This window comes from Catharus ustulatus, chromosome 3 (assembly GCF_009819885.2).
Source record: "Catharus ustulatus isolate bCatUst1 chromosome 3, bCatUst1.pri.v2, whole genome shotgun sequence".
NCBI lineage: Eukaryota > Metazoa > Chordata > Aves > Passeriformes > Turdidae > Catharus > Catharus ustulatus.
In genome coordinates this window covers 17,962,405-17,985,861 of record NC_046223.1, presented here as the reverse complement: position 1 = coordinate 17,985,861, position 23,457 = coordinate 17,962,405, and the positions used below count along the sequence as shown (strand labels likewise).

Here is a 23,457-nt window from a genome sequence, read left to right as displayed (position 1 = left end):
AAAATCTGCTTCCCTAGCTCCTGGTACCATTTCATGGATGGGGGTGTGTGTGTGTACATATGCATATTAATAGGGTGGTGTGACATCCTGTCACAGAAGCATGTTACTGTGGGAGGAGGCAGAACCACAGAGGATGGGGGCTGGCACAAGGACCACTCAGTGCAGCCGAGGCAGATGTGGCCCTGCAGTGCTCTGGTTGAGTCTCAGGTTCTGCAAAAGCCCCTGCACCTCTGAATTCCTCCAGGCTATGCCACAACCCAGCTGTTCTATTTGTATGACTCCACAAAGATTCTGATAAGAGTGAATCCTCATGGGTTAAAGAGTGTCTCCTCCCCTAAGCTGCCAGCTATTTCAGACCACATATTACAGCTTCCCACATCCCCAGCTTGGCAGGTGGCAACAGGGAGCATTTTTGAATGTGTAATACTTCGTATCAAAGAGGGGGACTGGCTTGATTATCCTGTTGAGTGCCAGGCACAGCAGCAGATAACAAAAGGCTCAGGGGATCATGTTATTCCCTTCTCCTGACAACCCAGGTTTGCTCTTCATTGTTACAGCCCTGAGTATTCCTTGTGCTGTAATATTAAATAGTGCAGGGGGATTTTTCACCAGTTTGTCTAGGAAAAGTATACTCTACAGGAGATTTCAGATAAAGGTCAGAGGCCAGCATGAGGGAGTGTGTTCTGGCTCTTTTGGCAAAGTTAAGGCTGCTGCCCTGCTGCTGTCCCAGCAGAACTGCAGGACCTCAGGGAGCTCGACCTAATTCTGTTTGGGGCCATACGAAGGGTAGAACATCATGCCAAACCAGAGTTTCACTACCTCTACAGGCAGAGCATAGGGCTGAAGGAGCAACAGGTTATCTACCACTCCTGCTATTCACAACACAAAACCAGGACTGACTCTGCCTCAGCTTCCCAGAACAGACTTTGCGGGTGGGGGAATTCTTGCAACCTATTCCATGGGATATGAAAGTAATGGGTGAGATTCCTGATTTTGCTCCAGGCCCTTGGTGCCAAACATATCTTCCAGATAACAAGGTGCAACTTCTCATCTCTCTGGAATCTTCCCAGGGGTGGGGTTTGGCCAGCAGAGTTGGGGAAAGGAAAACAAACCCTTCTCTTAATGCCCAGGAACAACCTGGGGCGAGAAGAGCAGACAAGAGACAGGATTCTGCAGACCTGCTATCTCCATTTCAGCCATGGGCAGGTGCTCCATCTCCTGGGAATGAAGGGAGGGAGGATACAGGCTCTGAGCAACACAATTTGCTTGTCTCCCAGCCAAATGCTGACTGTTCCAGTCTTCCCTTGCTTCCTGGAAAGCAGCAGATCCCAGCTTCTGCTGCGGGGGGAGTCCCAGCTAAGGGTGGATGTTCAGTGCTGGAGCAGCAGGCTCTGCACCCCACAGGACACAGTGCTGTGGGCTGCCACCTCTCAGCCAAGACCAGCTTGGCCTGTGTGAATGCTACTGCCTCATGCTGCTCTGTTCCTTTCCACTGATGCTCACAGTCAAGTGTTACCTTTAACCATCCATGGGCAAAGCAGACTTCCCCATGGCCACTCTTATCTCAACTTAGAGGAGTGGCCCCTGGACGTTAGCTTCCCTCCACAAATTTCTTGCTCACAGCCTCCTAGTTAAGGTCAGGGCCTTGGCATACATATAGCAGCACCAAGTACGTGCAAGGCAGAGATAGCTCTGCTTGTCTCTTGCCCATAAGCCAGGCCCACTGGAGTAGTAAATGTGGGTGGCTTGATCTGGTCCAGTGGATGCACCAGGACTTACATGTGCTAAATTTCTGGCCCTCTGAGTCAACTCTTGCATATGTTTAATTTCCTAATTAGCATCTGCATTTTCAGCATGTGATGCTCACACAGCTGAGCCAGTCCCCTTAGTGTGTCTCCTCTGTCAGTTTAGAAATCATTACCCCCTCTTTTTGCATGTCAGCAAGAGAAAGATGTCATTAGCTGCTGTGGCTACTCCCTGCATTGCTAGAAGGACTGCATTTATGCTGCTGCTGAATCACTGCTGTGTCCCTCTGCCCTGCTGTCTGCACAGGCACAGGCTTGATTCTTTCCCCAGAAGAAGGATGAGTAGAAAAAGCATAACAAGAGCACAGCATGAAACAGTGAACTGGGCTAATGCATGAAGAGATCCCTTGCTGTATCAGGAGCAAATTGCATTCAGGACACATCCATCAAGCTAGTTCACAAGTGTTTGCTTTTTTGCCCCCCATGCCTGGCCTAATGTTCCTTCTCTGCAGTGAACTGTCTGCCAGCTGTGGCTGTTCTTGGCTATCAGCTGAGCTGCTCTGAATTATGTCCTCGTCATCCATGATTTCTGCACTCCAGGCAAGAGGCCTGTTATTCTCTCCAGGCAAAGAACCATTCTGCCCTGGTGTAGAGAGTGGGCAGTCACCTGACCTAACCTGGTCCTAACCTGGTCAGGTGCAGATGTTCTAGGCCCTATGAAATGACAAACACTTCTCAAAGTCTCTCTGGTGCAGGACCATGTTGGTGTATTTGAATGATGCTCCTGTGCGGTGATCAGATACCTCTTCCTGTCACCCTGAGGTACTGCACACAGCAGTGACTCCAGCCAGGTCCCTCTCCTGCCATCAAGTTTCTCCCCATGCTTTTTCTGTGGGCCCCTTCCCTGCTTCGCTGCAGCCTACACCAGCACTCCTGAGGTCAGTGCTGGTAGGAGATGCTGCACCCTCTGGACAGTCACTCTCTAAGCTTGGAAGATGGAACGGGAGCCAGAGCCCAGCCCAGCTTTCCTGGCTGTTTGGCTGAGCAGCTGCCATGTTTCCAGTGTCTCCCACACTGCGTTAAGGGAAGGCGTCGATGATGGGTGTAGTCAGTTTGTTGCCTTCTGCAGCACAGTTTGTGCTCATCTAGGATATGGGTGTGTGCTGCTGGCTTCCTGCAAGGCCTAGATCCAAAACCTCCCTATGGCTGGGTCGGGTCTAGGGGATGGAAAGGTTATGTTCCTCATGTCACAGAGCCGCTGTCCAAACACCCTGTACACTTTTTTACAGGAAACACATTAGAGTGGTCATCAATTTGCACCCGAGGTTGTATGTATAAGGCATGGGAACAGAAAGCTTGCTTTTGATTACAAATAGAAGCTAGAAATCCTGAAGCAGGGGAGAACAAGTATAATGAAGATATTTACCTCTATCTCCTGTAGGATGAGGGTAGGCTGTGATGTAATTTTTGTTTTGTTTGTTCAAGTGAAATGAAGGTTTGTCACACTTGAATTTATCAGCCCTTCAGCAACTGACTTAGGTTCAGCTGGCAGGAATGGACTGGCTTTGCATCAGCCATGTGTATGGGAAGAAAAGAAGTGTCTTATCCCTTTATATTACTGGCTGTGCTGCTTGTTAGATTCTAACTTTACTCCGCAGAGCAGGAGAGTTCTTGAGTACTGACCTGTTCAAAAAGGCATTGCCAAAGGCGTTGAGTTTCCTAAATGGTTTTTTGGGATCCACCACCAATGCATTTCCAGGAACGATTCCTTCCACATCTCCTTGCATAACTGCTATAAAGGAGTCAGTTGTAGGCTCTGGTCCAATCCTCATCCCTGGGAAGTCCTGCTCCAGCAGGTACCTGTAAGTGAAAAAAGGGTGTGGGCATGAGACATGAGCTGCTAAGTCCTAAATTAGTTGTACTGAAGATTGCAGTGCAATTATGAAGCTCAAGAGCATGGATCCTTCTGAGACTATTTTTAGCACTGTCACTGAATTGTTTGATACATGTCTTGGTAGCTTTTCTACTTAGGATCTCAACACTGAAAGCTCATTTAAGGTGGATTAAGAAATTGAGATGATTATAGCTGCTAGGAAGAGATTCTCATCACGTTGCATCATTTTGTGTACTTCAATCCTCAAGACATTTGGAGCAGATTTAGCACAGCAAAGTTAAAACAGCAGTTCACTGCAATCACAGAGTTAATCCTGAAACACTACTGGCTCTTGGTGCCAATATCAATTACTTCACTGCTGCTCGTTTCAGCAGACTCATCCAACTAATGTGCTTAGCCCCCAGTCTAAATCAGTTGCTTAAATGCCAACTTCCCCTGCACTTGACTGAAGTCTCAGCCTCTGTCCTTGTGTGCTTCTGAAAGGCAGCCACAGGTCTGCACTACAAACTGCTCCAGCATATTGAGCACTGCACACGTGGGTGGGGGAGTATATTCCAAGCTATACATCAAGCTAGATAGCACAGTAAGTACAGCATCCCTTCTTACTTCCTGAAGGTAGTTTGGCAAATTTCAGGGAAAGAACCCACAGGGTTGTAGGGCTTTGAATAGGACCCTGGCAGCATATCCTAACTAACCCTGCCAAATCCAGGGTGGGTCAATGGGATGTGCATGGGACAGCTCCCTTTGGCTCACAAAGGTGCCAAATGCCAGCACTGAGGCCAGGTCTGTGTTTGTGTGTGTGGGTGCAGAAAACCACCTGCTGACCCTGTGTTGAAACTAAGACCATTATGTCCATGGGACTTGCAGAAGGCAGCTAGAACTGGTCTAGCCCTCCCTATGGGATGGCGTCAGAGGTGACAAGCGATAAGCTCTGGCTAGTTACGGGAAGAATAAAATTATCCCCAGACTGTGGAAGTTAGTAAAATAATGTGTTGCTTGTTGCCAGAGGGTAGCCTGGCACTCCCTCTTCCATTGCTTTGACCTACCTCAGTAGGTAGAATGATTATTTCAGAATTGCTGTGATGCTAAAACTAGATTATGGGGATGCGGAAAAGGAAACAGGAGAAGGACTGGAGACTTTTTTTATGAGACTGGTATGTCTAAGCACCAGAACTGGTTCACTCAAGTGAGTCTTACTGAGGGAAGTTCCTGTGTGAAGGACTACAGACCATTGGCATGAAGGCTTGTGATAACTTTTTAGGGGTTCCTACTTTCACTGTCATTTTAACATAGGTAATCACTATCCAGTGTTTAAAGAGCAACAAAAAAATTGTGCAGGTAATTTATTGATACCATGTCAGCAAATGTGTCTTCAGTTCCCAATGGGCGAGGCCAAATCAACTAAATCTAGAGATAAAACAACTAAATGCATACCCAGGACAAATCACTGATACTTATCTGGCTTAGTACACACTCACACTGCAATAAGAATACCTCCACAAAGGATATCCATAATTCCCTTAGGAGATGACCACACCTCCTTTACTGTTTTTTTGTCATGTATTTTCTTGTATCTTTTGTCCAAAGTGATTTCCAAGTCCTATGCTCACCAGAAGGGCACCAGAAGTGACTCTTCTTAGTTGCAGAATGGCAGCTGTTGAACAGCTTCTAAAAGACCTGAATAATCCAGGAAGAGAGCAGCCCTCTGACCACCTATTCTAGGGTGGCTATATCCTATTTATCTAAACCTTACGTAGGGGTTTCTCTAAAAAGAAACTTTCCTGTAAAAGTGGGTGATTACTTAAGAAAAGCAGACTGCAGGTAGTGCTGGTGTGTGCCACCTCTCTGGCTGATGATCACAGCACACCTTCCTGGCAGCCACAGTAACTCCTCTCTAGCTTGAAGCATCTAAGAAGAAGGGGCTAGTTCTCTCCCACCAAGGGCTCTGCAGACTATCATATGAATGCTCTTGGCTCAATTGCCTGTGAAAGCTCTACACTGCACAGCTATTTGGTAGAAACTAAGCTTGCGCCTCCTAGAAGGCAATTCAAACACTAGGCCCTGATGGACGTTGCTGTCAAGGCTTTATACAGATGGGAATTCACTGAATCCATAGAAATAAATCTTTGCATTCTCCCCATGCAAATACTAGAGACAAAAGAAATAGGCAGTGTTAAATACAAGTGAAAGTTTTTTAAGAAAGGCTGCTTGCTCCCAATGTCAGGTTGCAGCCTTGCTGTAACAGCCACCTTTTTTCTTTTTTAGAGGCTTGAAATGCACGTGCAATATGACAACTTTTGAGCAGAAGTAAAAAATAGTTGAGGGGGGAAGTTGTTTATTATTTATAGATAAAGCTTCCTAGAAAATCCAATCAAAACTCCTGTGCATAATAGCAACACTCCTCCAGACAGCCTGCTTGAAAGAATTTTATCACAGCTCCACTCAACTAACATTTCAAAGCATTTCTGTGTTTATTTCTTGTGTAAAAAATCACAAAATAAAAAAATCCCAACAAAAGCACAAAACAAGCAGCTACACACCAACATTATTGATTTATGTGCAACAAGTGGTAGGAAACCAGAGAGATGAAGATTTGTACTGCCCACCATCACAGCATCTATTTAAAGTGAGGCCTCTCTGGGAGATTTGGGTGCATTGTGCAGCAGGGTGTCAGCAGCACAAGAATCTCATTATGCAAAGGACAAATACAAGGGGTTGTATTGACACTGCCTGATGGGGGGAAGGTATCTCTGCTCAGCAGTGACACAGCCTGCCCTGGCTACCAGGCAAGCTGGAGAACAACTGGCAGTTGTCACATTCGTGGGGATTTCTGGGAGAGAAGAGCAAACAACAGCTGTGGAAAACACCAACCACCAGCAAGCAATTTCCTCTGCCAGTGCTGCATGCCTTAAGCTGAGCTGCTGAACACCTTCAAAGGCTTGGGGGAGTGACCTCCAGGTTAGGGAAGTCCACAGAGTACCCCAGGAAGGAGGGGAATAGGTCTTTTGTGGCCACTCTGCTTTTTAGGGAAGTGTCTAGAGTCGGTGTGTGGCTGGAAGCATCATGCTGTTTGCCTGTTCCAGGCCTGCTCCTGGGAAGGACCAGGGCAGGAAAGCTGCATTAGTGCTAGCCCAGCTCGGGGTCGCCTTTCCCAGGTGGATTTGGAAATGGGTAAGGAGAGGCCAGGCTCCCTGGGCAGGAGTGCCTCAGGATGTGGGGGAAGGGGCTGCCTGCCCGTGATGAGTCATGCAGGAGCCCTGCAGGATGCTGCTGACTGTGGCAGCAGAGGTGATGCCGAGCTGAACGGGAAGAAGGGCAGAGCAGGAGGAAATGGTGACAACTGCCTGATGCAGACACAGATGAAAGGTTCAGGGCTGCACAGAGAGGTCACACCAGAGCTCTGCGTGTAGCCTGTGACAAACAGTGTGGAGAGGCCAGGACGTGTAAATGATTAGCTGTAGGAGGAAGGGGTGGCCACACCAGAAAAGCAAGCTGTGTTGACAGTTAGTATGGCTCTGGCAGGCTTGTTTATTAGCAGGATGGCTGGACTTGAGCCAGGATTATTTTTAGAAATTACCAAGGAACCTAAGTTAATTAGAAGAGTAATGTTCTGTCCTGTACTCCCACCCTCTTACAGGAAACATAAAAAGCAATAACGTTATAAAGGCAGGGTCCAGTGACATCCTACAGGGGCTGTCAGATATTCCCAGGTAGAGGTGTTGTTTTGCCCTAACCACCACCAACTTCCAGCCCCTATTCCAGTGGAAAAGCATCAGCCAAATGTATGCTGAGGAGAGAAATGGGAGTGAGCACAAAGAGATGATACAGCAGGAAGCAGGAATGGAAAAGCTGCATTAGCAATGCTACACCTTTCACATAGCACGTTCTGTGAGCCTGCAAGTAGAAGAGGGAACAACCTGGTTCCACTGAAAAACAAGCCATGCTCTGGTCTCACTTCACTGGCTTTGACCCACACAGCTCACCTCCCTCTTCCCTGGCTCAGCCTCTAGGCATGTTTCTCACTGCTGACCTTGACTGCCTTTCTTCTGCCATCAGCTCCTGACAAGAGAGCAGCCTCACTGCAAGATGCTGCAGCTTAGGTGCTTCACAGCCTTGCATTTATTCCTTGTTTCACTGCAGATTCCCCAAAACAAGAAAAGATGTTTGGAAGACAGACATTCCTTAGGTAGGTGACTAAGGGTCTTTTTTTTTTTCCTTTTTGGTAAGGTGTCCTGGGATCCAGGTAAACAGGGACTGAGTTCATTACACATAATTGTTTAGTGGCATTAAGTCATCTCCCTAAATTGCATGGCAGTACAAGCAGGATGCAATTAAGAGTGGAATTGATACGTAAGGATAACCCTAATTATCCCCCATCCTGACAAGAGTGTGGACAGAATGTCCAGAGGCTGTTTCTTGCTTCACTCTACTGCTAAGATATAATGGTTGTCAGCCCTCCCACTTCCTCCCCCCAGCCCCCTTTAACTCCTCCTGCTCTCAGCTTTAGCTCCCACTTGCCTTCCCACAATAACTCTGGATGCTAATCTGGTGTTTATCCCAGCTCTTTAATGAGCTGTGCCTACAAGCTCACGCTGGAAGCCTGTCACGAGCAACATGAGGTTGTTTGGCCTTTGACTGGGAACACACTGGAGTAACAGACTCTCACACTTCTCCATTAGAGACTCTAGGGTTCTACCAAAGTTTACAACTTTCACCTTCTTAGGCACTATTTTAAACAGAAGACTCTGCCTTTCTGGAAGGTCCATTTGGCACTCCTGTGAAGCTCCCAAAGCTCCTGATCACTTTTTTTTTTCTGCTTGACCATCATCTCTGTGAAGGCTCATCCCAGCCCTGTGCCTGGAGAAAACTGTGAGAAGAAAGCACGAGTGAAAAGCAGTTGTCAGAGAGGCTGAGATCCACTTGCTGACAGCAAAGAGGTTGTTGCTGCCATCCCACATGAGCAAAGACTCAATCTTTTTCAGTCCAGAACATGCTCTAGGCACCCAAATGTCCTGCAAAAGGAGCTGAGGCTTACAGAAAAAGGACTTCATGAACAGACAGGGGCAAAGACAGGAAGTCTCTGCTAACAGCATGGAGGTGAGACTGCAGGGAAACACTAATGCTGGCATTCCAGAGAAAAGAATTAGGAAGAGATGCTTTAGTTGGACAGCCTTATCAGGAATTCAGCAATTCCTCATGTTCAGGCTCTGAGTGTCTGTAACCCAGAAGACAGAAAAAGCTTTCCAAACAGATTTGGTACCAAGACACAGAACAAAGACCTGGGGTAGAAACAGGCAGTTGTGCTCTCCTCTCTATTTCTCACGAGTAATTCCCTTTGCAAACATGTGCAAAATGCTTCTTTGGGTCTTCTGCACCACTTCACCATCCACCTGACTTGCTCATATGAGAGAAAAGCCTTTTAACCCTTAAACTTTGTTTGCCAGGTACATGCCAAGGTAGCAGAAATGTATTCTGTTCTTGGCTCCTGACCAGGAAATTTAGCAGCAGGAATATTACAGCACATTAAAAAAAAATCCCCTGCATTTCTCAAGGTCATTCCTTTAGAGGAACAGTCAATTTGATTCACCTCTGTCTACTCTCTGCAGTTCCCTCCTTCACCAAGAAATACTGGTAGAACAAAGGGCTCGCTGCCTGTGGCTCGCGTCCAGATCTACACTGGGGTAATTCCACAGATTTCAACACAGCCACACCAGAAAAAGGCTGGAATTTAACGCTTAGCATATGAATCACATAGGAAACACGGACAGCGCAGCTTCAGCTACGATCCCAAGGGAAAGGCTGCTGCACGTTGAGCTAGCAGAATGGCTGAACAGCGATCCTGCAACCAAGTCCAGCCGTAAAAGTTTAACCCTCTCTGCGACAGTTTCACATCATCGAAGTGAAAGAACGGCTGGCAGCTGCTTTTTCTTTACAATTCGAAAGGAACTTGGTGCTCCCAGCATCTCAGCCGAGCAGGACACAGTTAAAACAGGGCTTTACTTCTGGAGCCCTGAAGAGGGGCAGATCTCTGTGCACAGGCACACATGCTTCTCTAAGTAGGTTCTGAGTGTTGTCTCTGGGACAGTGCAGAAAAAGACACACACACAAGCGTGTAACAGTGACCACTGCAAACCGAAGCACCCCCTTTAAAGCTGCCTCACCGCTCAAAAGCCGGAGCAAAGTGAAAAGAATGGCTACTACAAGGGTCAATCCGGGCAGCGCAGGCACGGGATGCCCCGCGCGGGGCTTCCCAAAGCCTTTGCACTTTGAACAGCCAGGAGGGCCCCCGTGACTCACACCAACACACTCCTGCCCTGCCTGCACTCCTCAGCCCTGCCCTGGGCTACTTTTTGCCACGTCGGTGTTTTATAGGACATCTTACACCACCCTGTGCTTGCGAAGGAATGCTCTGCCTTTGAGCGGAGGTGACTTTTCAATGAAAAGCTGTTGAGGGGACGCGAAGCGGGTAACAGAAGGGGGATCAAGGCACAGCACAGGTAGCAGGGACACGCTCTGCCCCACCCCAGTGCCCGGGAGACGCGGGTGCGGGCATGCCCGGGAGAGGGGCAGCGGGCAGCCGGACTTTACCTAATGAAGGTGGTCTTCCCAGTGGAGTACTGCCCCACGAGGAGCACCATGGGCTTGTTGTCGAAGTCGGCATCTTCCAAGGCGGGCGAGTGGAACTCGTGGAACTTGTAGTGTTCTTCCAGCGGCAGCAGCTTGGTCTTGTAAAGCTTCTTCAGGCCGTCGCTGACCGTCTGGAACACCTCCGGGTCCTTCCGCCGACGGTCGTCGGTGCCCAGCCAGCTGAACATCTTGTGGCCTCCTGACGCCAGCTCCGCGGCGACCGGCGGGGCTGGGCTGGGCTGGCTGCGAGCGCGGGCTACCCGCGCATCCCCCTCAGGCCGGGCGGGCCTCACTCCCCTCCAGCGCCCACCCGCGGGGGCCGCCCGCCCTCACGCCACCTGCGCCGGCGATTTCAGCCAGAAAGCAGTCCCCGCGGGAGGCTGAAGGAGCGGCTCGTCCGCGCAGCCCTGGCCCAGCGGCACCGGCGGGCGCCGCCTCCCCTCACGCCGCCGGCTCCCGGCGTGGGCATGGCGCGGAGGCCCGGCCCTCCAGGAAAGGGGCGGGCGCCGGAAGCTCGGCCGTTCCTGGCAGGCGCCGCCCGTGCTCCCCGGCGGGTGAAGCCGCGGCGGGCGCCGCCATGTTGGGACAGCAGGGAGGGGCCGGTCCCGCCGCGCCCCCTGGGGGCCGTTAAAAGGATTTTCAGCGCGGCCGCCATTTTATTTCCTTTCTCTCTTTGAAATAGGCCTGAAACAAACCCACTGAGATGAACCATGCGAGAGCAAGTCTGAGAGGCAGCTGGCTGTTCCTGAGCACTGCCGGCCTAAGCTGGGTCTCCAGTCTATCACAGAAGGACCACAGCGGGTCATCTGGTCCAACCTCCCTGCTCAAGCAGGGCCATCCCAGAGGGCATGGCACAGGATTGTGATAAGATGGTTGAGATGGAATACTCCAGCGAGGGACACTCCACAGCCTTTCTGGGCGGTATGTTCCATGTGTGGTCATCAGCACGATAAAGACATTCTTCCTCATGCTCATGTAGAATTTCCTGTGCATCGGTTTCTGCCCGTTGCCTCTCGTGGTATTGCCTGGCGCCGCTAAGAAGAGCCAGGCTCCATCCCCTTGGCAGCCCCACTTTAGATGCTCACACACAGTGATGAGGTGTGCTCTCAGTTGTCTCTTGGACTGTTCTTTCCCCATCCTAGTGCCTGGGCTGCACTGCTGACCCTCACTTCGTGGGGCTCGCAGCTCTCTGGCTGGAGGAGTTCTCCATCTCTCCCAGATGAGATGGGCAAGTTATCTACTGTCCCAAATTCTTTATTTTCCAGCAACGAGGATGGCCACACAGGTTTTCCAGGAGTAGCCTGAGGCTTGGCACGTCCTTGGGGCTGGCCATCAGCTCTACTGCCAGGCTCTCCTCGTCTCCACTGTGCAGCTGGGATAAAGGAGGATTTTTTTCCCTAAAATATCTCCTAAAGGCTTTTTCACTTTAGTCCATCCCATGGGTCTGAAAAATGTGGCAAGAGGCAGTTTTGGAAGCAGTCCTGCTGTGTGGCAGTTCCTGCCCTTTCCCAGCCATTTCCAGCCGGGAGGAGCCCAGACCTTGCATAAGCAGAGACAGTCTCTGCATTAAAACCTTTTTGGTTTTTTCCACAGGAGGGAGGACACATGGAGACTGTGGCCCTGTGTGCCTGAACAATGATCCAGGTCCATTTCTATGCCTTCTACTGCAGGAGGAGACACTTTCCTTGTTCCCCATCGTGTGATCCCAGGCACTCATACACTCTCTGGCATGGCCTGACCCAGGAGGTGCAAGCAATCACTCCAGAGACCAGTTTTCTTTTTCTGGAAGAACACAGCAGGCTGACTGTATTTTCTGAGGATCAGACTTCTCTGCTTTCCTGCCAATGCCTAGAGCTGAAAGTGGAACTGATGTTTTGAAACCTCTTTAAAACCATTTTCCCTCATTCCTTTAGTTTTATAAATAGAGATTTTTGGCTTTAATAATTTGATGACTCCTTTCCAGTGAAAACTCCTGAAAATGAAAGGCCCTATAGAATTCAACATGTTTTGGCAAGAATTACTCATTTTGTATAAAAAACTTGCTTTCATCTTCTAGATGGTTTTACCATTTAAGGGCTGTGCTCCTCCGATGGTGCTCTGGCATTTCTACAGCTATATATGGAGTCTCTTTGGTGCTTGCTTGTGTTATCCTCAGAGCTGGGTAGAGGTCAGGCCAGGAAGCCTTTGATTGTAAATCTCCCCAGGCCACCTTGGTGCCCTTCCTGAACGCAGTGAATGGGGAGCAAAGCAGGGGTTCTGTTGTGCAGGCTGCAGGAGCTGACTGCCACAGGTATGGCAGAAGCACAATTGTTCCCCATTGACAAGGTGAGGCTATTAATCATTAAATTGCACAAATCATAAATATGCATGCCTGATGGCCAAATGACCAAAAAAAAATTCTTTGCCTTGGATGAAGAGAGTCCCTTTCCTGTGGATTCATTATCTCCAGGGCAGATCACAATGAAACTTGAGTCTTTGTAGACTTTCTGTAGGTATCTCATGAACATTCCACAATTTTATTTATTTTTCAGTCTATTTTCGTAGCGATTTGAGACTGACTTCCTCAACAACTATCTTTACCTTGAGGTACAGAGCTTGCCAAAAACAAAGGGAAGTAAAATTAGGAAAGGAAGTTTACAGTGTAATTAGATCTTTCTTTCTGTCAGAATCAAACTGAAGGTTTTTCATTATTTATTTATTTTCATTTCTTAATCAGAGGTATTTTAATGGATGCTTTTTTGTTGGAGAGCTTGGTCTTATGGTCCAATCTTTAGTAAGTTTGAGATTTTTTTTTTAGTAATTTACATTTTTAAAATGTAAAAGCTCTCTCCTGACTGCCCTGCAGAGAAGCCACTCTACTGCAGTACTCAGAACATACACCTCTGTCTGATGTTGGTGGGGGTCTGCTACAGTCCTCTACTATAGAATTTGTCTTTATCTTTAAAGACATGATTGATTTAACTTTTAGTTGTGTAGTTTCTCAGTCATGTCCCTGGTTTTGGTAACAGGTCTGGCAGTCACTTAGCTGGATGCTTGCCTTGGCCAGGAGAGAGAGGCTTGCTGGAGAAGCTTCACTTCCACTTCGCTAGAAGTCAGTGAGGTTGGACTGAGTCATGTAGTATTTGTACACAGAATGAAACCTGAGATTTTGGGGACAAAACACAACGTTGTATAACTGAAACTTGTGAAATGGTGACAAATATATTTGCTTATCTTTGGGTTGAACAGGTTTACTTCCTACAAAAGATCACCTGAGGATGGGGAGACTGAAGTCACAGAATCTGAAAAGATGTGGTGACTCAGACCATAATATGCTGGCAGTTTCAAGAAGCTTGTGGGAGTAGTAGTTCAGTAGAATTAACTTCCTGCCAGTGCAGTTACTGCCACTGTTTGTCAATTACCAAGTATGGAACCTGCAGAGACAGTGTCAAAAGTTCAGGTGCTGATGGGTTCAACAGGGAGTAACCAGGGTTGTGGGAAAGGAAAGAAGGGAGAGGAAGGTGCAGAAGGCCCCCAGAATTAAACCAAATGTACTAATTTGGAAAGTAAGGGAGGGAGAGTTTCCTCTGGTCCAGCTGGATCAAAATTCTTGACTGCCTGTTGGTGCCATATGGCCTATATGGAAATACAGAATTGTCTCCAGCACAGTGTATTCCTTTCCTCACTCGCTGGTTTGCCTTGCAACTCAGAAAACTGCTGCCTTCCTCTCCTGCCCTCAGTGCTCTTTCATATTCCTCTGAAATATCTCCCATTACTTTTCTCCTATCATTTTTCAGGTGTCATGGTACACACACACACACACATACACACGCAGAGTCCTTTTCCCTACCCTCTCTATACTGCTCTTAGTACCTCATTGCCTGAGGTGGAAGGAGGTGCTGGACCCCAGAAGTGCCACCAAAAATGGGGAATGTGGAGCTGGATAATACACATACAGTGAGTGGGAAGCATTCTTGCTTCTCCATAGATCTGTTTGGCAAAGAAAGCTGCTTGTATTGCACCCGGGCGACCTGACTGATGGGATGTCTGTAACAGTGCTGGAAAGAAAAATCCTCTGAGCCCTTCACCATCCTTGCAGTGCAGAAGCTTGGTCTATAATTCTTGAATGATTTTGTCTGTCTCTGCTATAGAACATCCACCTCCATCAAACTTAATGTAAATGTTCTTTGTAGAAACTGATATGATTAACTGATTGACAAAGTGTCATGTCCCCGTCTGTTCTGAGAAAATATGTGGGGTTGAGTATTTCTTCTCTGAACTTTTTCTTACCTGAAAGCAGAAATCCTGTTAAAATGTTTTAAGACACAGTTGAACACATCTTCCTGTTCTACCTTGTCAGTGATTTATGGAGAGACGTGGAGTTTTGTGCTTTGAATAACTGAGTGACAAACTAAACAAGGAAACTGCCTTCCACTGAAGCAAAAGGTGAGTCAAAAGGTAGCCTGTGTGATGGACTGACCTGTTCTTTCATGTCTTCTGTGGAATATTTTTGCTTTGAGTTCTCCAGAAATTTTCTGTCATTGCTCAATAGGCTTTTTTTCCCCGCCTCCTGCTTCTACTGCAATGTTTGATAGGTTAGGACAGGCTCTTGGGGTTACGTATGCAAGGCATATATATACATGCACATAAATACAGGCATAGGGAGAGATAACAAATATACTATTTGTGAGCAGCAGGCATCACTGCCAGTTATCCTCTGCTGTGAGAACACACCTAGAGAAGGTAAGACATCAGATGCCAAGCGCTATGTGGAGGGATTTGGTGCTGGCATTAGCAGTTATCTCTGGCTAGCACAGAATTAGGATTTTCCAGGGGTTCAAAGGGAGTGTAACTCTGTCACCATGTTAAGATGAAGTTGTCCTCTGGGATCAGATGGGGTTATTAGTTACACAATGCAGCAGCTGCTGCTGTGCTCTGGGGGTGTTGAAGGGAAAGGCAAAAAGTTTGCCTCAGTAAATGTGGGAAGGCTGGGTATGATGTAAAGCAGCTAGATGAGCCACATCAGCTGCCCTGCATGTCACAGCTCCAGCACTTCTGCCTGCCAAGTGGTTGGCAACACAGGCTGGTGTTTTAGCTTACCCACATTTTGTGCACCCTTATTCTCTCACTTTTGCTGTTTAGAGTTGGTTTGGCTGATATTTGATCACTGAGTATTCTGCAGAGATGAAAAATTTCATCTGTCATTAGCAGGAGTTGTGAGTACTCAGAATATCTAATGATTGGGATGCTTATCAATAGGGTGTTGTAACCTTAAATGCTAAAACACAGATCTTGTGTAAATGGGATTTTTGTATTTCCACGGATTTCAATGTAGCTTGGACAATTTCCACAGCTAAGGATATGTATTTTTAAATCTCATCCAGAGTCTTTAAAAGTGAATCTTTGGTCAGAGAGGTATTACTTGAAATTCTGAAAGCCATCCAGGCATTTTTGATACAGACTTATGGTTAAGACTGGTGGAAGCAGGTTCACTGCTTGATCTTGAAAATCTCAGCACCAGAAGGTGTTCATCAACTTTTGGGCCAATAATCTAAGCACATGAAATGCAGGGAAAGGTCATCCACCTGTCTCTATATTCATTCATTTAGTGAGAAAATATAGTTCAGTGCTACTTTTTAGGATATTTCTATTTGCTTTACCAGGCCACAGGAAGAGCAGGAGTCAGCTTTGAGGATTTTTTTCTGAAATACAGCACTCTGTTTAATCAAAGACTAAAAGTTGTACCTGCAAGTACTGTTTTTATACTGTTTGTTTAGAGACTAATAAAGATTAACAAAGCCTAATACACTCACACTATCATTTTGACTAATGACTGCTAATTTCTGTAGCTAATGTTCTGCTGTAGTACATGAATGGTTGTAAAAGATGGCCTTGCATCGTTTGTTCTGCTCACCCTAAAGTTTATTATTTTGCATGCAAGCATTTACTACTCTGTTCCACACAGTCAGGAGCAGCTCCTCAGCCCAGATTTGGATTGTCTTGGTTAAATCAGAAGAGCTGGGCTGAGCTCTGTCATCCCCAGGTTTAGCCCTCAAATTGCCCACTGTCCAAGTGTTGCCTGAGGTAAATCCTCCCATAGAGTAAGAGGCTCTCAGAGAATTAATTCATGGTCCAGTTACTTTACAAAAAGTGAAGGATTTTCCATGCATTCTTCAGCTTCTCATTTCAAGGCTTAAGGATGAGGCATTTAAGATCTTGAGAAATCTCAGGGGAGATCATAGGATGCTAATGCAGGAAGGACTTAGATCAGATGGTAAATATGCTAACTAGGGGAATGTGCAAAGAATAGAGAATCAACTCCGTTTAACCTACTGGCTCATGGCTTCTCTCTAAAGCTTTTAACCTCTGTCTGCTACATTTGGCTGCTTTCCCTTAGAAATTTTAATTGCTGGAAGAGACATGCACACACTCTGCTCCACCTGTGGAGGAGGACTGATTCAGTCTGGCTCAGTACTGTTGGTGAGTGGAGTACAGGAATATCTTGGCTAGTCATATACAGCTGTATCTGGTGCCTGCACACAGGACTGTGGCCAGGCAGTGGGTTAAACACAAGGTGGAACACTTGCTGTCTGAGAAGTGACTGTTCACGATACATTAAATGCTTAATTGCATCTTTTCCAGGTAGTTTGGACAAGAGTTTAAAACAACACACAGTCAGGTTCAGCTGGGAGGTTTTCAAAACATACAAACTAGCATTGTTAAGACACAGTCAGGGGTGCTGGGTGAATTTCTTGAAAATAAGGCTGCATATTCATGTGATTTAAACCTTCATTTTTGAAACCAATGGTTTTTTTCATACTATCTTTGGGTTTCAAGACCTGTATTTAAAATTCAGTTATTTTTCAAATAAATGCCAGAGGGAAGTGAGAACTGGTGAAAAGTCAAAAATAATTTATCAGGCACTGTGAGTACTCTGCACGCCCAAAAACCAAGTCTCAAATGTTTGTTCTTCACTGTAGCTCAAAGTGTGCCAACTGCTCTCCACTTCTTTTCCTGGGGAGCAGCAGAATGAGAAATTCTTCTTCATACATGTTTTGTCTGCCTATGTAAAGTGCAGCTGGTCTCCAGGCTGTTTTCTTCCTTTGTTTTTCTTTTAAATCTATCTCTGTTGCTCATGTTGTTGCAGCCATGAAGGCCAGTGGCTGTAAAAAGGGAAGGTTTGGAGGGAGAAGACAGCATTTTTCATCTGGAGAAAAAGTGAGCAAGTTGTTAGGCACTTAAATTCTTTTTCAGCTCTGAAACGTCTATTGTACAACAGAAAATTGAATTTTCATTTCCAGCGTTATCTTTTGAAGATTTTCTCTCGGTTGCCCTTGAGGGTTGACCTTTGTGGATCACTTGTAGAGTGGCTTTATAACAAATGAGGGCTCTGTGTGGTTGAACGGTACAATCTGTGGTTGTTTGTTTTCTCACAGGGACTTCTGCTGACCTTCAGCTTTGATGGGAGTAACAATCAGCTGGTGCCTGAGACCAGCATCCTCGGGTGCCTGGGGCAGGGATTTTGAGTCTCTAAGAGCCTCCTCAGTGGGGGAGCCTTCCAAATGCTGTATCATTACGGCATGTGAACCATTCCTTAAACTTCTTATCCTGGTTAATTTTTTCAGTCCACACTGTACTAACTGATGGTGATGACCTTGTTAGCACTGGCAAAGTGATTTGCCTACTGAGATTTTAGTCATGATTTCTCCCAGCAAGGGGTGGTGCAAATGTTTAACATAGCTGCTAATATTAAAAAAAGGCCTAGAACATCACTCTTTGGTGTTTTTAGTGGGGGGATGAGAAACATCTGTCTTGAATGTGAATGTTACAAGGAAAAAAATACCTCAGCATGCAATTTCATGTGTGAATCTGTGGTGTTCAGCAAGATGGAATGTGAGCTCTTGGGGAAGATCATATCATTCTCCAAAACGAGGCAAAAAGGGAAAAATAACTGTCATAGGAGTGTGAGTCGTGGCCTTCTAAAACCTAATGTATTCAATTTTTCTGTTAGCCTTAGGTTTATCATGCTTTTTTTTTTTTTTTTTTTTTGGGGTAGGGAAATAACTTCATGCCAGAGATTGAATAAAGACCGTCATTCATGTTGCAACACGTTATGAAAATATCCCGGAGAGCCTAAAATAGTCCAGAGAGAGACATGGAATAGCCATGTATATGGCTTCAAAGCTCTAGTAAAAGTCAGTGGGGTCACTTGTTTTGATTTCACTCAGATCTAAGTGATATTAAAGCCTTGAAAATGCAGTGATAAATGCTTGGTGAGCCCCCACTTCTCCTGGGAATGGCAGTGTTCCTACCCACCCCTGCTGACTAAGAAGAAAATTTTAAAAGCCAGGATTAAATGTACTTTTTATACTTATTTTAACTATCAGGAATTCTTCTGAAAAGACACGCCTCATCTGAGAAAACCAGGAGTTTCCAGCAGAACTGTGCAGTGTGAGATCCCTCCAGAATCCTCAGTGGAAAAAAATTATCCTGGTGTTATTTGAGACATCAGCATGCCTTTTCTGTGCCTGAAAAAAAAGAAGTCACCTGTGCCTTTAGGCAGGAGTATCTTTCAAAAACACACCCCTCCCATCCAGCAGAACTACCAGGCTTTACTGGAGTCGTGCTTGAAGAACAAACGCTTGTTCACAGATGACACCTTCCCTGCTCACATCAGCTCTATTGGAACAGGAGCACTGCTAAAGAAACTGCCCCGAAATTTACAGTGGAAGAGGCCACATGTAAGTGACTTTCAGTGAGTGCTGTGTGTAAGAGAATGATTACAGATGATAGCCAGCAAATAGTTTTAGTATTGAACAGACTACTCTTAGACTTTAATTTAGGTGTACTTTAATGTCTCTGGGGATTACATTCATTGCATCAGGTGTCATTTTGGAAGCTGGGGTACGTGGAGTCTCATAATTGCCTTTGAAGCATTATTTTCCCCAAAATCATAACCAGCCTTGTTCTGTTTGTATCCAGTAACACTTGGAGCAGGCAGGGAGAGGAGGTGGAGGAAGCAAGGAGAGTTGGTTTCTTTGGAGCTTGCAGCTACAGTGATCTCACTGTGATTGTGTGGCAACAGATGACATCCTTCTCCCTAGAGTTCAAGATGATGACCTTTTAGAAGTTTTCTGAGTTTCTAGACAATTCTTAGCCATGACTCTTCACTCCATGGACCTCATACTGTTATGATGCTGGAGGCTGCTACTTTCCCAGACAGGGCAGGTGCCTTATCCTCTTGCTGTGCTGTTTTTACTTTTTCCCTGCTTAACTGTTTGGTCTATTGTACTTGGAGTAATCTCTCCCCAGCTCTCAAGGCTGAGCTTCTATCACAACCAGTGCCTGAGCATCAGTCTGTGGGTTGGTTTTGGGGCCTTTGTTTTCTACTTGTGCTCACATTTCCAAGGCCTTTGCTGGCATTCCAAGCTTAAACTGAATATCACTAGAGACACCCAGGTGCAAGGGCTGGTCACAGAGCACATTCTCATAACAAAAGGGTAGATAACAAGTGTAGGAGGCCAGGACTGGGGCCTGGCAGAGTTAGATAAGGCCTGTTACCAGCAATGCCAGTTCTGCTCTTACTGAGCCACTGAGCAGAGTATTGACAATCAGATCCTCCTGGAAGCAATGTACAGACTTATATGAGAATTTCAGAATTCCTTTGTCTTTAGGGAATTCTTCCAGGTAATACCAGATAGCATCTCCCAGTTAAGTTATTTTCTAGCTGTCATATTTTGTGAGATTTAAACAATTTCCTGGAAGGATCAAGTTTCTGCAAAGAAAAAAAAAAAAAAAAGGTCATCATGAGTCCTGGCCTCTACAAAGCCTTTCAAGTGTCTCTCCACCTCTCAGATATTGGAATTGACTTGAAACCTCCTCTGTCTCTCAGTGGACTATTCTGCTGCTTTGCTATGATTGTTGGGTTTCCTGTGTATGTCCAGGAGTTGAACTTGATGATCCTGATGGGTCCCTTCCAGCCCATATTCTGTGATTCAAGGATTCTAAAACTGCCTTGTGCAGAAGGCTGCTCTTTGCTATGGATGCCAAACTTTCTGAGCAAAGACTCTCTGAGAAAGGATGCTGTGCATCCTTCAGTCCCTGTGCTGCAGAGGAGATGGCTGAGATTCTGCCATTCAGCCTGCAGGCTTGTAGCTTGCTGCATCTATGACTGATGGTCTGCAAACTGAACACCCAAACTCACCAAGGGTTGGGCTTGGTGTCTAATTACTGTGACTGCGTTCAGAGGGTTTGCTGTTGCTTTGCTACTGCCTGGAGGGGAAGCCAACAGTGTGAAACTTAACTTGAGCAATTTGTGGGTCATTCAAGTGAAATGTAATTTTGACACTTAGGTTATTAATTTAACCCCAGAGGCACTTGTGAAGGGAAAAAATCACCACAATATTTCTCTCTGTTATTCATAGACTTATTCTTGTCACAACAAAAGGAATTCTGTAGCAGCCATCAGTCTGTAGCTCAATTGTCAGTCAAGCTGTGGAGATGTCAGCCAGGTTGAGTGAAAGTTTGAACAGTTATGCTCAGCCCTCATAACCTCTTTTGGCTGGCGCTTGTGTGGAGGAGCAGGACTGGCAGGTTTGAAGTGTTGTCTTCTCAGCATGGTGTCCATGGAAAACCATGGGGGTGCATCTGAGCACCAGTGACTTACACTGGAGACCAAATTCAACACAGACCAAGCACAAATGTGTGCCCAGGCTGGTGTCAGGTTAGCCAGAGCACATAGCAATAGATTTATACCTGAGCCAGAACAACGTCTGCTGGCACAAAGGACTCTCAGTATTTTAAAAGCTTTAACTTTCAAGCTAAATCAGCTCATGTTACTGGCTTAACTCTCTCCTTTTTTTTTCTTTTCGTTTTGTGTTTCCCAGGCTTTGCACAAAAGTCCTGTATTTTATGCTGCAAACAGAAAGCAGCTTGATCTCTGCCAAGGATTGGTAGGTAAGGAAACTCCTTTGTATAAATATCTAAGTATTCTTACATAAGATAACATTTTGCATGGAAGTTTGAAGGTATAAAACTTGGCATGGAAATAGAAGGTATCCATCTCCTCTTTCCACTTGGCATGTGGATGAAGCAATCATTTACTGCCATAGGCTCAGTAAATAAGCTGGCAAGCTTCAAGGTGGAATTTGAGGCATGAGAGGTGTCTCAACAAGCTGAAATCACCGCTGTGTGTTGGTTCTGCCCATGCTTATTGCTGGTCTGTGGTGTTGCTGCTTGACAGTTGAACAGAGACCACAGAAGGACTTTATATTTGTACCTAATGCTCAGTGTGAGTGTGTTTTCCTTTCAGCCTTGCAGTTAGAAAAATAATTTTATGCCTGTGTTGCCTAAAATAAGGCTGTATTACCATCTGAAAAATAGGTAGAGGTGGGAGTAAATGCATTTTTAAGTGCTTTATGTCCTTAAAATCAAAGTTTGCTAAGTACAGTCTTGCATGTGAGATCCTCTTGAAATAATTTTCTTTTCTGTAAAGCTAATGTTTTCAAAGAAAAATGGAAAAGATTTTTTTTAATAGTGTGCCTTTATAGAGAACAGCGAAAACCCCACATGACATCAGTAAAACACAGAGTGTTTGTATTGACAGTTATTGCTTGCTAAATTTCTTATTTAACTAAACAGTACCCAAATGAAAAGATCATGAGAGAACAATTATAAACCGATCATAATTTGGTTAAGTAAAGAACATGTCTGGATCATCTAATTTTGTGTGTATGATTTGTTATAAATGTAAAAACATCAGTACAATAGCTCTTCTGCTGGGATGTTAGTGGTGTTGCTGAAGTTGGCTGAGAGCTCTCACTTTTCAGCCAATTGCATGTGTCCGTTTGTCTTGGCACAGAGAACTGCTGGTTCCTGGCGGCCCTGGAAGCCCTGACATTCCACCAGGACATCTTGGCTGCGGTTGTACCACAAAACCAGAGCTTTGAGAGGAAATATGCGGGCATTTTCCACTTCCGGGTACAGCTGCTCCCCCAGATTGCAGGAGATCCTCAGATATCCTCTGCTATGTTTTGTGTCACACCGTTAGATAATTTATACATGGTTCCCTTTGGCCAGAGGCAAGTGGCCAGAGGATATTCCAGTCTGGAGAAGAACCCATCACCCCTCCAGCAAAGTAGTGCAAATCAACTGCAAGCCACTGAGGAAACACCTCTGCTTGGCTGCTCTCTCCAGCTGTGTCCTACCCACATTTTAACACAGACAAAACTCTTTTTCAAGAGTGGCAAGTCAGCAGGACCTGAGCGCCAATCTTCTAACCCTTTGCCTTCCTCTTGATGTAACTCTGCTACCCTGCAGTTAGGAATGCCTTCCCCAGAAGTCCACCTGTGGCTAATTTCCCTGCTTACTCCTTTTACGCCTGATACATGCTTTGTTTTCTCCTCTGGCTGGGTGGGGTTGAGGAGCTGGCTCTGTGGGTGAGTCAGCATATCCCACTGACCCACAGCAGCTTGTTCTGTGCCCACAGCCAGGCTATCTTGCCTTTCCTGTTGTTTCAAGGGGAGGTCCCTTCCAAGGGAAACATCAGCTCATTCCTTTCCCCTGACAGTTCTGGCACTTTGGGGAATGGATTGACGTGGTGGTTGATGATCGCCTGCCGGTGAATGAGGTGGGGGAGCTGCTCTTTGTTTCCTCGGTCTATAAGAATGTGTTTTGGGGAGCCCTTCTGGAGAAGGCATATGCTAAGTAAGTGACTAATTTCAAGTTATGCAAATAGTCTCTCTAAAATATGTTGGTTGGTACCTATGCAGTTTGTTCGTGTTTATAAATGCAAATCCTAGGCCTTGCTACATTTGGAGTGTAGTAGATGGCTCTTATCTTTCTATTATTACACATAAAACCTACCATTGCAGTAGCTGTTATCAAATCAGGCCCTTGAGTTTAAATCCAAGGGTTTAGGTGTGAAAACAACCCTATTGTGGGGGGTTGTCCTCTGAGTGTTATCATTGTTTGCAGTGTATTGGCTGAGGCAGATGCCTTCCCTGTAAATACCACAGAGGAGTGAAGCACTGCAGATAAACATTTTCAAATGTGAATGATTTCTGAAGCCTCCTTTCATGTATTATCAGTATGAGAAACCTCCAAGGATTTTCATTTTGGAGGTCTGCCGAAGTATTGCACTTTGTTTAGGCAGATGTTGTTGCTCTCAGGTCCCCAAAGCTGAGGCATATCACAAGTCATATGGCATGGTGA

The 23,457-nt window shown here is 46.0% G+C and overlaps 2 protein-coding genes across 2 annotated transcripts in view; one reads left to right on the top strand and one right to left on the bottom strand.

The window, feature by feature from the left end:
• Nucleotides 1–10,748, bottom strand: part of EHD3 (EH domain containing 3) — a 29,920-nt gene extending 19,172 nt beyond the window's left edge. Inside the window, exons 1-2 of the mRNA XM_033055783.1 lie at nucleotides 10,228–10,748; nucleotides 3,429–3,605 (exon numbers count right to left, since the gene is read on the bottom strand). Of these exons, the coding sequence (XP_032911674.1) occupies nucleotides 3,429–3,605; nucleotides 10,228–10,454 (404 nt within the window). The 5' untranslated portion in view covers nucleotides 10,455–10,748. The remainder of the gene's footprint in view (nucleotides 1–3,428; nucleotides 3,606–10,227) is intronic.
• Nucleotides 10,749–10,870: 122 nt separating this feature from the next.
• The window catches only part of LOC116994621 (calpain-14-like), a 30,002-nt gene continuing 17,415 nt past the window's right edge, over nucleotides 10,871–23,457 (top strand). Inside the window, exons 1-8 of the mRNA XM_033056462.1 lie at nucleotides 10,871–11,187; nucleotides 11,860–12,591; nucleotides 14,606–14,691; nucleotides 17,393–17,463; nucleotides 18,633–18,986; nucleotides 21,132–21,201; nucleotides 22,106–22,224; nucleotides 22,814–22,950. Of these exons, the coding sequence (XP_032912353.1) occupies nucleotides 18,759–18,986; nucleotides 21,132–21,201; nucleotides 22,106–22,224; nucleotides 22,814–22,950 (554 nt within the window). The 5' untranslated portion in view covers nucleotides 10,871–11,187; nucleotides 11,860–12,591; nucleotides 14,606–14,691; nucleotides 17,393–17,463; nucleotides 18,633–18,758. The remainder of the gene's footprint in view (nucleotides 11,188–11,859; nucleotides 12,592–14,605; nucleotides 14,692–17,392; nucleotides 17,464–18,632; nucleotides 18,987–21,131; nucleotides 21,202–22,105; nucleotides 22,225–22,813; nucleotides 22,951–23,457) is intronic.